Raw genomic sequence first — 15,919 nt, forward strand, 5'->3', positions numbered from 1 at the left:
TATGTTGTTTGGGGGTTATTGCCTCCCTAGTGTGTTTCAAGGTATACGAAGGGAAAGAGACCAGACAACCATCCCCACAAGGAGACAGCAAGGTGATTACTGACATAACTATACAGAAATGGAGATGCAGGGAGAAAGATGTTTTCCAGCATGTGTCCTAGTCTGAAATACTCCATCCCTCCCCTCCATCAGTGCCAAAACTCTAATTTGGATTGAAAAAATCCCACCAAGAATTAAGCTTGATGGCCACTGCCATTTGTGCATTTTGAAAAGGTCTCTCAAAGTGCTCCCCCTTGGTTTCAGCAGAAATAGCCTCTCTCCATCAGGGCCTTACCCACCAATAATGCCAACAAAGCACACATTGTGATAGCACAACAACTTTTTTTTTTTTAATTAATATTTTCCTTGGTATTTCAAACCTGCGCTTAGAGAAGACCTTTTCCCCTAGTGACACTGAAGCTACACATTCAGTCACTTCTAACTTCTAGTGCAGCAATTCAGGCCACCACCCACCCCCCCCCAAAAGCTCTTGTTTTAACTCAAGCTTGAGAGAACTGTTTTCTGGTTTGTTTCTAAATACAATCTGTGAGCTTACTCTCTCTATGGTCTGACACCTTGATCCCTGATATTTACTATCTGACAAATAGCTAAGAGAACAACTCACTGATGACTCTTTCATGGGGTGTTTGGCTTTGAAATACAGGGAACAATAAAAACTTTGCATCCGTAAAGAAAACAGATGGCAAGAGCCCACAGACAAGATAAGCCTGCACAGCACAGTTAGTATGAAACTTGTCAGACTTATGCAAACCAAGTTTCTTCCTATGTTGGAGCCCCGCCACTGCACAGCGATGTCTTCAGGAGCATAACTGACTGTCAGATTTCTATTTGAAGAGACTGAGTAGGACAAAAAGCAAAACACTTGGTCTCAGCTCAGGAAAGCAGATTTGCTCTTGAGATGTCCTTTTCTCTAGGACACAGACCACAACGCAGCCATGCTGCTCTAAGAATGTATAATTGAACATGTAACGCTAATAACAACAATAATAATGCAGCTCTTTGCAGACAGAGTAACTACCAAAAATTTGTGTGCAATACTTAGAAGTGGGCTATATTACAGTCACTCCAGACTGAATATTATGCGTGTGCCAACCTTCGGATGAGGGCTAGAATGACAAAACCAACTGCATTTCTGCTTGTGTCAACGAGGACTTGGACTGACAACCAGTTTATACTTGCTTAACATTCACCTTGAGTTCCCTTTTACCTGGCTAGGAACATCCATGTATCCCACTTCAAAGCCTTAACTACCAAGATACTGTGCAACATAAACAATACACCATGAGCGCTGCATACAAGTTCTTCTGGCATTGTGAGGACAGACACTGGCTCTCATTAAAGCAATTATTAGAAGCTCTATTCACAGCACTGCACTAGATTGCTGACCCTCTCACCTAATCAAAATTAACACCTTCCATTTACAGGTTTGTTAAGCAGTTGCTGAAGTTTAAATAAACTCAATATCATCACAGGATTGAAAAAGCTGGGGATGGATGTGTGCACCAGTTCTTCCTCTGAAAAAAGAAATCTTCAGCCAGAATCCAGATTGTGACTCTTTCGTTCTTGTAATATATAAAATAATTTCTCAGGTAGTTTATTCTTTCACAAGGAAACTAGCATGCAACTTGCAGGCTAGGTCAGATTTTTTTCTTTTTACGCTTAATTTTAGACCAGAATACTAAGTTCTACAAGGTCAGTTTCTTCCTTTTTGTTTTGTTTTTTGGGTTTTTTTTTTGTTTGTTTTGGGTTTTTTTTGGTTGGTTGGTTTGGTTTTTTTAGAAGGAATTAATAGCTGGTTTCTTCATCCAGTAACCATTTTGATCTTTTGCAATTACACTTAAAAAAAAAAAACCCAATAGAAATTCTGCAGCAATATATTTTATGTATGGATTTAAAACCAAGATGACCAGAATGACTAAAAACATCAGGTGATTATGGCTTTGAGCTGCTGCTTCTTTGCTTCTAGTGTCAGATTGCTTCTTATCTACTGTAATTTTAAATACTACATATTTGCTTTACCTACTAAATTAGAATGTGGATTATTCGGCTGCTTACTTTAGATTTCCCAAAGGTACAGCCTTCACATTGCACTATATAACCTCCTATCTTCCAAATCCTGCTGTTTCCAATATTTACTGAAACACTAATGTTAACATAAACACAATGAGATTTCACAAGGGGAAAAGAAAAAAAATGTTTCTAGGTTAAAAGTTAACACCATTTATAGAACAAAAAATTCAAACCTTTTTTATGTATGTCAATATCCACACGAGTTTCCACTCCCAAAGAATGTTTATACCTTTATACATTATATCAATACAGTGAAAATAATTTATAAAGTTATTTTTTTAAAAGACAAGAACTGAATCACAGTATATCTAACATATCCGACATACCATGAAGTTTAAATATTATTTGTTAATTGCTGCCACAGTCACACTCACTGGAAAAGAAACCACAAAGGACACTGACAAGAAAAAAAACCCCAACCTATACTAACAGCTGCTGACATGCTGAACAAGTAATTTAAACCACATGATGTTTAGCTCTCAGCAGAAGACTTCTCTGGACAGAACAAATATCAAACAGGACTTGATGATAGATGGCAAAATACTTAAAGACGTTTCTCAAACCTTATTCAATGTGTAAGTACCATCACACAAGCCATTTCAACATCTTTTAATTGACACACCTATAATTGTTATTCTTGCTGACAATATGCAGCAAATGATTTAGGGAATCAGACATCTAGACAACCTACTTTTTAAGGAATCTAGATTAACATCCTAAATTTCTTTCTTGAGCCTAACAGCTACCACCTCTAGACAAACTCAGGAACAATCCACTGAGGAACTGCACTTTCTGGAGATTTGTGTTCTATAGTAAATACTTAGACTGCCTGCTTACTATGTATGAAGCTATGGGGCTTGTTCACATACTGAGATCTGAACCACTCCTCATGAAAACGCTCAGCATGCTACTCATTGACAGAAGCAGAAATATGGAAGGTGCTTGAATAGCTAGCAACAGCATTTAAAATTTTGAAATACATGTTTATTTTTACAATAGTTTCCACACCGCAATCTATCTTGGCACTAACTAGTCAATTTTGTGGCCTCTTGTTTTATGGGCAACACGGAGCTAAGCCATCACATACTGAATATAACACACAATACCCTTTTTGAACCCTGGCAAGAATGAAGAAGCACACAAGAAAAGGAAGCCCGAGTCTGTGCATTTGTAAATGTCTAAGCTCGCATGTGAGAAAACACTCTCTTCAGTATCTTCATTCTGAGGCCACTCAGATATTGCATGCGTATTTATTTTTCCAGCTGTAACATCACAGCACCAGGCAACTAACTGCCTATCAGCTCCTCAGCTTCGAACCCCTCATTTCAATAAAAATTCTGAATTTCTGGCTCTCTAGCCATGGGATTACTACTTATCCACGGCCTCCCTGCCGACGTTATGAATATTACTTCTTCATCACAGCAGGAACTTTATGTGACTGTATCTTGTTCAGAATCAAAATTATCAAAAAGACAATAGATTTTGCAGTGATTAGAAACTCATAAGCTACAATAACAGCTCAATGTGATGACAATTTCAGAACCAGCACGTATGACCCTGTATGCACGACTTAAAACAGGAAAGCAAGTGCCGCACATCAAATGACGCCTGGAGCTGTAACTCCTCCAGCTACACAGTTCTGAAGAAAGAACTTCTACTTTTGAAATATTTTAAGAGTGGTGACCTCACTGCTCCCACATTTGTCTTTTTCAAGAAAGGGAAAGTATCTTGATTCTTCATTTTGTGTTGAGGTGTTATAAACCAACAGAGCCATCTGCTCCAAGCAGACATTAGTCTAAGATACAACTGTCATCGCTCTATAGTCTAATATGGTAAAACTTCATGGAAGAAACTAGCTCTATGTGTGCTTTCTCATGTGCGGTGTCTTTGGTCTGCTCCCAAAGACAGAGAAAATTGCAGCAGATTGGTGTCAAAACCAAACCAAAGAGATAAAAATATCCTCCATAGAACTGTCAGCTTTAAACCTATGACAGGAATATTTGGGGAGGGGTTGTGGTTTTTTCCTTTATTTAATGTTTTGTTTTTTACACTACAGTTCCTCATTTGTCACTCCAAAGAAGTTAGCAAAGTAAATAAGTACGAAGAGCACTACAAGTAGAAAGTTAATGTCCCAAATAGGAAAAGTCCCTGGTTAATGACAATTTAATGCTCTGGTCAAATAGATTTCAAAAATTAAGTGTTCCGTCATGTTGATTTCATGCAATCTTCCCAACCTCAACTGCTGCAAAGACTGTTCAGATATATATAGATTAAAAAAAAAATGCTACAAAATATTGAGTAACATCTGTTTGTAATGTACTGTTCAGATTACTACACTTCTAATCAAGTTTGCATCCTGTAGGAGACAATTGTTCTTGGCTCAAATGCAAGCCAGGTGGAACATCTTTAATCATATAAGAAGATCCCAATCTTCAAGGAAATTTTCTGTTCTGATGTTCTTTTTCGAGACATCCGATTAGAAGAGGATGAATTCCCTCCAACAACTGCAGTAATTACATGCCTTCTGCTGGTTCATCACTTTAGGGTATTGCGGGGGTGGCAAAAGAATAGGGCATAAGGGCTTTAAGCTTTCTTTGAATTGGTAACATACTGCCATCATTTCAGAACAATTTGCCACATGTCATGCCCAAGGATTACCAGCATGCTGCAACTTAATCTGCACTGTTTCTTTGACAATAGCTAGAGCAGCAGCTGTTGAACATTTTACATTGCTTACCACCTTTATTTTGAAAAAAAAAACCAAAAAAAACCCAACAAAAAACCCCAAACCACTTCTGCCTGACATCTATTCCTTAGAAATTCTTTCATATAATTGGTCTACAGGTCAAGGCATATATTTAAAAAAAAATAGTGAAAGGTGACCATGATTGCTCTAAAATTTCACACACACACACAAATCACTGAATCATTTTGGAGGAAAAAAAGCACACCACTGGCACAGCCCCCACACATAATTTGTTCTTGTGAAGTGTGAACAATTTCAAGTCACTTTGGAAGTCATCTAGAAAAGCTCAAGTCTAAAAAGGATCTTGATCGGGCAAAACATCCTGAACATGCCTCCTGCAAATAGTATGACTACCTGCAGTCACAGCCAAGGAAAGGTTATGAAGTAACATAAGCAGTATTTTCAGTGAGTACAAATATTGATACAAACTTATTTTAATTGTCGAACTACCTAAATCTGGACAACTGTGTAACAGCCATATCAAGTTGCAGGTCTGGGCATCTTGTAAGAAGCAATTGCTGAAGAAACGTGAACCGGTGGCATGAGCTGTTTCAGTTCTGTAGGGGAAATTGGCTCAAATCTTTTAGTTACTCCCTTTCTTATGTTTGTAATTTCTTGCTATATTATAGTAAGTTGTGTTTCACCTAAAGCTCCAGACTGCACAGTAGTCCAAGGGCTCCAAAGCTGTGGTACATAAAGTGGCAGTGGTTTGAAACCTTGTTAGAAGCTGTATACAAGTAGCCAAATTAACAGTCGTCACCCACATTTCTTCATGCCAAAAGAACACACTTTTCTGCTGTAACATAGTGAATGCTAATAATCAGCTATTGCAGCAGAGTCCTTTCAGTGATGTATTGCGTCCGAGTCTCCAGAAGATTTCCATTGTACCGCTATTTGGCATGCAGTTGGTGGGTTTTCTGCCAGATCCACACAGCTGTGATTAGCTAGTTACCTACCACACCACAAAACGGCTCTTATTCCAAAACAGACGCCTATAATGACAATTTAAAGACACTACCAAGTGAACGCACGGAGTCTGGAAGTCAAGAGGAAGACACTACAGAACAAAACTTGCTTTTATTCCTAGTTTCTGCACAGTGAACATGCACGCAGTGACTGAGTAGGGGTTACCTACATTCATTCAAAAAACCAACAGGGACTTGATCAAGAAGCAGCATGCTACAGTACAGAAGATGAGTTTTACATTCACTAGAACAGTTAAATAGATAACCAGAACCAGAGCCATATCCCAGTAAGAAAAAACAGAAGACAGCTCACTGAGATACTCCATGGGAGCAAAATGCCTAGCAGACAGCTTCAGGTCAGCAGTTATGAAGAAATTCCAGTCAAGGCTTCCCAGCATCTCCATTCCTCTCACAGCCCATCCACATAATTTTGAGAGTTATTTCAAATATTTTATTACTTCTCTGAATTCCAGTTTTAAGCTGAGGGAAGCAAAAGGCAATCTAGTCCAGTTCAACCTCAGAAAGAATTCATGTAAACAAACATAAGATGGCAAAAGGCCACTGAGTACAACTCAAGAGCAGACTGTACTATGTTCATGACATTTGTGTCTTATAATTTGAAGATATCAGAAAATATGCATCTCTTTTCAAGTTTCTTAAACACTCAACTTGATGTTGACAAAGGATGTTACAACAAGAGCTGGTTAACACACACCAGAATCAAAAGTTGCCATTCCAAGATGCTGACTGCAGGAACTGATTTTCTGCTGTTGCTATGCAGGGGTTCAGGCATTCAAGAACCAGAACGTGTTTTCCATGTGCTAGGTGCCTGTCCTTAATGTCCCCTTATGAGCTATTCAACTGTGCAAAGTTTATGACTTCAGTTTTGTTTCTATCAGATTGAGAACCGGGATTCTTTCTCAAGCCAATTTTCTTTTCCAGGTATCTTAAGTTCTGAGCCGTTACTATCTTCCACAAACATTTAGCCATAAAATAGGGGGTATAGGAAGTTTATATCTACCTGCCCTCTACATAGCCTGTCAAGTGACACACATGTTGTTGCTGGCTCTCCATTGTCACCTGAGAATAAGCACTGAAGCTCTGACAGATAAGCAGCCTTAGTCTATCCAGTTCCAGGTTCTCCTTCCTGGTGATCCTTGCAACAACAGTGGCCTCAAGTGCACTCTCAGCTCCAAAGGGGAAATTCTAAGGGTTCACAATTCAGAGCACCTCAGAGTTTTTTCCAGCGATGACAAAAGATTTCAAATTTCAACCTCTGCATCTTCCTTGGCTTTACATCACCTTTCTGGAAACACGTAAACGTACCGGATAGCACTTACTTTGCTGGACTACCAGCACTTTGTTAAGTTGTTAAGTCAAAAGATGATAATGATCTTCAGCTTCTTGCCGCTATCTCACATCAGATGAGAAAAATTAGTTAAGTATTTAATCAAATGCTGCTTTCACAAGAGAACCCTGAAGCCTCTGAAACTGAAGTAATACTCTAGGTGACTCTACTTGGCTACATTCCATATACAACAATGTTTAGGAACCTGAGACTTATGTCACACACTAAAAAAAAACAAAGCACAAAAAGACCGCACTTCCAACTCAAAGGTTAACACAGTAGAACACATCTTCTATAGTAACTATCACTTTTTAAGGAAGTACATTTTTTTATTTACTTAAAATAATCTGTATCAGTAACATCTTCATCTCATTATAGCTCAAAAATTCAAAATCCAGTAGTCAGAAAGCTGGGTGAATAGTGATAAAACACTCCATATTTACACTGTAGACACGTTACAAGAAGGAAGTTAAACTTGCTCTCTAACTAGATAAAGCCAGTCTCTCACCCATATGCTGGAATTGTGCTCAAGGTATTAAAGCTATGTTCCACTTTCTAGTCAGTCATCTTCCCTTTGATGCCCTGAGTAAGGTATGCTTGTGGCTTACTTCTCAGCTAAATCTTTTGAAATCACCAGGAACAAACCAGAAAGAGCACATTATACAGACATGTTAAGTAAAAAATAGAAATCAAAATATTTAGGACATTTGACAGGTTTGTCCTAGAAAGCCCTCAACTAGAAATAAAAATTTATCTAAGTTAAAACCATTCTCCTTTTCTAAGTTACAACACCTCCTTTCAAGACATTTCTAAGAACAATTCCTTGGGGAAAACAAACCAGCTTTTAAAAGACACATCATTGGATTTAAAGATTTATCATATCACATTTGTTTGCTAAGCAAAATTCACTGTTAACACCGAATTAAAAATACCTTCCTTGAAATCAAGACAGTATGTACACTTGTTTAAGTTCCAGGTGTGAGTCAGGAGGAAAAAAGGCTCATGAAAAACTTTTTTTTTTTTCCCCCATGAAACAGGTATCACAGTTAACAACCAACTCAACATCTCTCAAGTGGTCTGGTTTTTGAGTTGTGAATGAACTTGTTTTTTTTTTTTCCCTGAAGAGAAGGTATCTCCCCCTGTTTTTTAGTATGTCAAAAATTAAAGCTTGGATTCAAAGTAACCAAAGCAAAACCCATGACAAAATACAGGGAGGCCATTCATTAAAATCTAAGCTACAACTATGTGAAAAACAACAATGAGCAAATAAATTCCTAAGACCTAAGGTGGAAAAAAAAAAGAAATCCCTTAGACACATGGGTATGAACACTCAAGTAACCTGATAAGACTTGATGAGGTTTTTTTGTTGTTGTTTTGAACGTGGATTTAGGCTCACCTATAAAACAAAGAAACCTCTTTAATGAAGACTATAGTGTAAATGCTTCTGAACTGCCACCTATATAGAGAGCAAACAGTTCTTCACTTAAGAACTGCTTTCATATTGTTTTGAACTACCAAATATTAACAGGATGATAAATGGTAAACTTGTTCTTTCTGAATAAGAACAAAAAGAGAAAGACAGTAATAGACAAAGCAGAAATAATTCGAGTGTCTCTAACAACAGAAGAGGACCTGCATGCAGAGATATTTTTACAAATTGCCTTGTAGCATACAACAGCATTTTCCTGTTCACCACGTAAAAGAGCACTTGTAAGCATCAGGCAGCCCTAGCAGATGATCTTTAGGAATGCAAGACAAAACCAAAAGGAAACACAGATACTAGCTGAGGTTGACCTCAAGTGATTTATTTTAAAATATTTCATTTGAGCTTTTGAACTCCAATAGGAATAGCTTTAAAAAGTCATGTTAAGGCATCTTTATCACACAAACACTCTCAACAAAATTTAGATAGGCATCTAAGTGGCTTCACAAGTAGATTGAGCTCTTTTTACCATTTAACTGTCATATAGACTTTAATACATTTTTTTGGTACCTGTGGCACATTCACAGTCAATATTCACATACAATACTATTTTTACTTCCATCCAAAGTAAAAGTAGCCCAAACTGAACTGAAACACAATTATGAACCGCCCCCCTCCCCTCCAAATGTACAGATGACATCAGATATTTTGCTTGTTTTGACTCAAGTTGCACCAAAACTATGCATTAAATGCAGAAGCTTACAGTCTTAACAAAAGAAACAGCAGGAACAGGAAGCAGACTACAGGGAAGTTGCAAAATTTGGTCTTAGCAAGTAATTTGCATTTACCAAAAGCTCTTCTGGTTCTACATAAGTGATTCACACTGCATTGGTCTAATGTATTTGCACTGTCAAGACTACATAGTCTGGACACCGTAAAAGTACCAGGAATTGGATGCAGAAGTATTTTTTAATTGGAGGTAATCAATGTTCTAAAAAAAAAAAAAAAAAACAAAAAACAAACACACACCAGGCGGTCTGCTGTCATGAGGCAGCCAACACCTTTATCCTTCTTTGCTCATTTAAGTGGATGTACACAGTTCAACCGATACATGTGTGTATATATATACACATATACATATGTATACATATATATGAGGTAGTGATGTTACAGATGTAACTTGCCTGGGTGAGAAATGAAAGGAACTGAAGCAAAGGGATCTTCAGGAGTGTTTTTCTGTGGAGCAGTGTGTGACTCCACATTCTTATCTGAAGATGCTCTCCTGTCCACCAGCCTGCCTGTAAAAATACAAACAAACAAACAAAACCCAAAACAAAACAAAAAAATAAAATAAAAATGGCAGGTCTTACATCTATGCAAAGATATCTGCTGTATGGAGTAAGGGAGAAATATATTCTTGATTAGGTTTTTTTGTATGGTTTAGGGATATCCCACATCTTGAATTTACACTTTTGATCATTCAGGAAAATTCATCCGCACAAATCTTTTGTTAATCACCCTGTCCCACCAAAGGTATCATGTAATTGCTGATGGAATGCTTTAAATGAGGAGCTCTCTTACAGTTTATTTGCGGTCTATGCCCTCTGTAATAGGAATCACTAGTCCTCTATGCTCTTGAAGTTTCAAAGCCAGAATCACCGTGCTTATCTAAAACACAAAGTCATTCATTATATATCCAAGTTTTGGCCAGCCTTTGCCACAAAAAGAGAGAAGGTGACAATCCCAGCAAAATAGCTGGCAATACTTTTCATTAAACATGTAACACCTTTTTGTAATTAAAACCAATTTCAGTGTCACATAATATGAAGAAATGTAGTGTCTGTTTTGAATGGTGTTCAACCTTTAGGATACCGATTTACTGTCTTTTAAAAGGAGAAATACAAAAGGTGTTTAACACAGTCAAAAATTAGTAGCACTACGAATGGGAAATACAGGTTTTTCTGTCTAAGCTCTTATGCTAAAACTGCAGCCAACTTAAGACCCAGACTGTCCAAGCCCTACCACCACGTCACAGCTCAGGAGGGTCCAGGAAAACCCATCAGCAACTTCACACCACCGTGACACGACGTTCCATCTTCAGCTAATATCCCACATCCTCTGTGGAGAAGACACCGCATTTTGCTTTTCCCCTTTTTCATAGCAAGCAGCTGCTCTTCTAAACCATTTGCAGCATAATCTTCTTGACAATTTACCACTGTAGAAATGCAGCTAAACTGTGCCGTAATAATCTATCAAGCTACCTGCACGTTTTCTATTCAGTCCTTCAAAGCAGCAACCAGGAGGCTTTACTAAGACAACCACCAGGGACTAGACAGCAAGCTAATCTACTTTAGACATACGCATATTAACCCCGTATACAAAGCCCAAGAGTTTTGAAATTACATGCCAGTTTTCACAGACAAGGGTTCTGTTCATATAAAAGTGACTGAAATGTGAAGTGTCTTCCTCTTACCTACTGTTAGACTCTCCAAAGAAATATGAGTGGGAGTTGTTCCATTACAGGCAACCCCTGCTTAAAACTGAATACCAACTGAGGAGCCCTGGTGCAGGAGATGAAGTAGCTGATCTCACCTCAACATATATATATTGAAATAGGCAGAGTCTAACCAATCCAGACAAAATTATCTTTCAGTGGCACAGGCATACAGAAGAGAATACTAGCAAAGATGAACAAAAGCCAAGCATGTTTTATACCATCAGCTTTGACCCTTAAAGAGTAACAACTGCCAAGCATCACATCCAACAGTGGTACTTACTCTTAAGTTAAGAGTAAGTTAAGAAGTTAAGAATCCTAACAGCCATACTGACATGGCCTTCTCTCCTCAAGGAAGAATGGGTTGGTTTTGTCTTTTGCTTTTTGGTTTTGTTTGCTTGTTTTGGGGAGGATGGTGTTTTCATTTGATTTGGTTTTGTTTGTTTGGGTATTTTTGAGTTTTATCTTTGAAAAAATGTGTGCGACCTTCAACTTGCATCTTTACAAATGCAGACTGAGAGATGTATTTGTTCCATAATTCTTAGTGTCCTGCCTCCAGAGGAAGACCAGTTGACTGCTGCACAACTTGCGGGCAAACTCTAGAGAAACTTTCAAGGGTGCAACAACACTTGGGAGAGTCCCTGCACATGCTGACACATGAAACTACAGAAGGAAGTTCAAGCCCCCAGATGATGATCAGATCTCCCAACTTGTGCAGCAGGGCTAGGGATAGTGGATAACAAAATGGACTGAAAGGCTAAGTAGGCAAGAAAAATTAGGCAAAGTGAGAAAATACGAAGTTTCAACCCCTCTGTGACATCTAGACTCACACACAGTGAGGATACATGTCCTTGGAAAATTTGTTTTAAAATTGTCAATTCATCAAATCTAAGGCTATTGGAAAAGGATGAGCCCTTTTTTCAGTATTCTGTGGCTCGGGTATCATTTGTCCACCTTTTAAAAAGACCCACTTCCCTTTATCAGAGCGTTTTAGAGAAAATAGACAGTGATGGTTCCTCTAGCTTCAGGCAAGCAGAAGTAGATTCAATGGGACTGTCAGTATTAAACGTTGTTGTTCTTCAGATGGAACTTCCTCAAAAAGATCCAAGGTTTTTTTCCCCTCAGTGAATCATCATATGAATGCAGCTCAGATTGCTGCCAAAGACATGACCATGTGCCACAGGGCACAGCAGACCTTTCCATAGAAAGGTGCAGTTATTTAAAACCAGGAACAAGGAATCCAGCTGTTTCCATTCAAGTGCTAGGCACAAGATTCAGCTCTCTCAGAACTTTCAGAAGTACAAGCAGCAGCCATGCACAAAGACAACCTGGTAAGAACCATAGCTCTTTCCTGCACAGATGGCCTAAGTAGCTCCTTCATACTGTACACACTGCAAAGCAGACATGCACAAGGCTTAGTAGTCTTTGCACCCACAGCTGTCTCTGTTGAAGCACCAAGATGATTCTGGGCCTAACAAGCATCTTTCTGCAACTCAGCATGAAGGCTGTGGTAGTACTTTTCCTGGTGAGAAAGCTGACTTGTCTCTTTGGCTCCCAATTCTGCACAGATTAAGTGGTTATAGAAGCTCTTTGTAAGAAATTAATTTCTTCACAACATTGTCACAGTCTCAGGTTGCTTTTGGACCATCATTAATGCCAATAATGACAACAACAATGTCAAAACAACAGTGCACACAAAACCCAGGAACTTTAACCTGTAACTCTGTATCACAGTTCTCTGCAAAGGTGCTCAGTTTAGAAATTTTCATTCAACTGCACATCACTTTTTACAGAAACAGTAATCTTTTTACTATGAAAACTTTCACAGTGTAAGCAAGGTATTCTGTTCTACAATTTAGCTCCATTTTAAAGGAAAAGTGATTATCACAGCAATACTCATCACTACACATGCTATGATAAAGACTGATGTTAGTCTGAAAAAACTGTGCTGACATCTTGATACTCTAACAAAGGCAGCATATATTTAATTACTTGTGTATTACTGTCATGAACACAGTGGCTTTGAAAAAATTTAACTCACTTTAAATTCTTTTTAATTTATGTATAAAAGTATCAGCTCAACAATACAAACCACGCTTTGGGAAGTGGAAAGAAAGGATTAATGTTCTGAATGCTACTCAGCCCCACATCACACTGCAAAAAGACAAATTGTTACATTTTCTGTTACTAATGTAAGTTTAACTAACCCATATCTTCAATTCTCCTTCCTTTAGAAGGCAAAATGATTGACAGTAAAGTCAAAAATGGAGAAAAAAATTACTTGGTAGTAAACAGCAGTTTTGTCTCATAGGAGATAACCTACATCTAAAGAGATTTGAGCCTGAATCCTTAAGATTTATCTGAGAAAATAGTAGGAAGTATTCTACAACTAAAGACAAATGAATAGGTCTAAGCTTTAATGGTACAATGTATCACTGAATTTCTCATTACTCCACATAATGTTGAAACAGTACCAGTATACAAAATTAAGTATAAATATTTCTGCTTTGCCTGCAATACAGGCATTAACACTGCAAGGTAAGTTAATATGATCTTTGGCACAAGAGACACTTATTATCAGATCTTTGAAGTCTTTGATGTATGTGTCTATGTGTGCACACACACACACACGCGGAGATTAAAACAAGCAATGTTCCCCCTCTGCACTGGACCACTTTAACAGAAACTAACCCAAAAGGCCTAAGAAAAGCTCAAACTGCATCTCAGGTTATGTATAAACAAGCCTGCCATCTAGTGTACCATTAGTCCATTTTTTTTTTTTTTCAAACATTTTCTGTATTCAAGTGACTAAAAAAATCCTAATGCTGATTATTACTAAGCAGAACTATGCTGTTATATTAACTTTTCTCATAACAGCATATGAAGTTTATTATCACATCCAGCTCTTCTGGGTGTTGAATTATCTTAACCAAGAGGTAAGCCAAGAACATGGCTAAATTAATTCAGTCTTTAAAAACTTCAGACTATTTTCACAGACGTTGTACAAAAACTGGACAAAGGAATTACAGAGTTACGTCACTGTTCTTCCTGCTAGAGATTTAGATACAGCAGTTAGCAACATCTAGCTCCAAGGTTTTTTTTCCTTTACTAAGACTGATGCAAGTCAGCATTGTAGCATACAGAAAGGAGTTGCAATTGGATTGCATTGTCATGCTCTCACTTCGTGAGCTTGACTTAGGCAGATAACGACAGCCTCTAAACAATTTTGGGGTTGTCTCAGTAACCCTCTGCTTTGTTTTGTAGGGTTCTGTAACCAATTCTTGTAACCTAATCTAAATACAAAGTCTTAAGTCCTAACAACAAGGTGTACAGAAGAAAATACATGTAACTTAGGTGTCAAAGACTGTTGTAAAACCTTCTGATTAAACATCCTTATATGAAGCTCATTAGAGCCTGCAAGAAAAAGGAAAAATCGCATTCTTAAAAACAATGAGTTATAAGCAATTGGATATCATTATTTCAGACTGTATTCTGTTCAAATTTATGAACAATCACACTGTTTTACAACAGACTTGCAGAAGTTTGGTTTATGACTCACCTTATCTAACAATGTCTATTTCCTCAGCCTAATATAACCAGCCTAGGCAGTTACTTCAGGCAAGCACATTTATTGTATAGCATTTTCCAGCATTACCAGAAACAGGTAATAGTGTGCTGACCTTTTGGTCGAAGCTAACCTTCTGCAGATTCAAGAGTGCATAATATCAAAAGACTGCCAAGGTTTCATTTGGAAGCAGCATGCCTTAAGACATTCATTTCTAAATAATTTCAAATTCTAAACTTATATTCACAAAGGGAACTTATTTTTTTGGCCAGTACATTAGCCATTTTCCCCAGCTTGCAATAAGTAATCCTACTCTAAAATATGTGCAGGCTACCTCCACCCCTCAAAAATAGGAGTCTCATTTGATCAACATAGGATACAAGTGGAAAAAAAAAAAAAAAAAAAAATCAACTACCCCTAGAGTCTGGGGAAAAAAAAACCAACAACAACAAAACCACCACAAAAAACACACAACCAAAAAAACCCAACACAACAACAAACACCACCAAAAAAAAACCACCACCAAACACACCACCTCACACAAACAAAAAAACCCCAAAACAAAAAAAACCAAAAATCAAAATCCCAACTTTCCTTAGGTAATGTGCACATCTTGCTCAGCAACATGTAAGCAACCAGAAAACCAAGAAGAAAAAGACCCAACTGAAGGCATAGGGTTTTTTGATTTTCTTTTTTTTTTTTTTTTCAATCATTTGAAATTCAATTCTACTGCATTTTTAATTGCAAGGAACTTGCTGACAGTCCACCGAGTATATACAGTATGGTTTTTGACATTGTGACATCTTGCAAGTCTCACAAATAAATCCGACCGTGACAAAACCAGCTTTAGGAAGACCATCCAGTGAGTATGTGTTAAGGAATTAAGAAAAGCCTGACTTCAAGAGGAAAAAGTTTATTCAACTATTGCCATATCAGAACAATAAAGCAGCCCTTACACATAGCCACTCATCAAAAAGGACATTACAGAACATTAACATAATGTAATAGGTCCATTTTCTTTCAGGCATTTTCAAAGGACGTATCAGACCCACAGAATCTTCTGCTTTGGTGTGCAAGAAAGAAGCTGGAAAGGAATAAAGCAAACGGCCAAACTTTTCTTCTTATCTGACAACATAGCTCTGCTGTTCAGAGCTTCTTGACAATCAAGGTGACACAAGCAGGACTTAGGAGCTAATGTGTAACCATTTCTGCCAGTAACTACCAATTTTAGACAGTGAGTTCCTAGTG

The 15,919-nt window shown here is 37.8% G+C and overlaps 1 protein-coding gene across 3 annotated transcripts in view; it reads right to left on the reverse strand.

Moving 5' to 3' along the window:
• BMP2K (BMP2 inducible kinase) overlaps positions 1–15,919 on the reverse strand; it is a 58,186-nt gene that overhangs the window by 7,077 nt on the left and 35,190 nt on the right. For 2 of the 3 annotated variants that reach the window (XM_065633804.1, XM_065633806.1), the window contains exon 15: positions 9,797–9,910. The exons of the other annotated variant lie outside the window; for it this stretch is intronic. In XM_065633804.1, coding sequence (XP_065489876.1) covers positions 9,797–9,910 — 114 coding nt within the window. The remainder of the gene's footprint in view (positions 1–9,796; positions 9,911–15,919) is intronic. 3 annotated transcript variants of the gene reach the window in all.

This window comes from Caloenas nicobarica, chromosome 4 (assembly GCF_036013445.1).
Source record: "Caloenas nicobarica isolate bCalNic1 chromosome 4, bCalNic1.hap1, whole genome shotgun sequence".
NCBI classification, from domain to species: domain Eukaryota; kingdom Metazoa; phylum Chordata; class Aves; order Columbiformes; family Columbidae; genus Caloenas; species Caloenas nicobarica.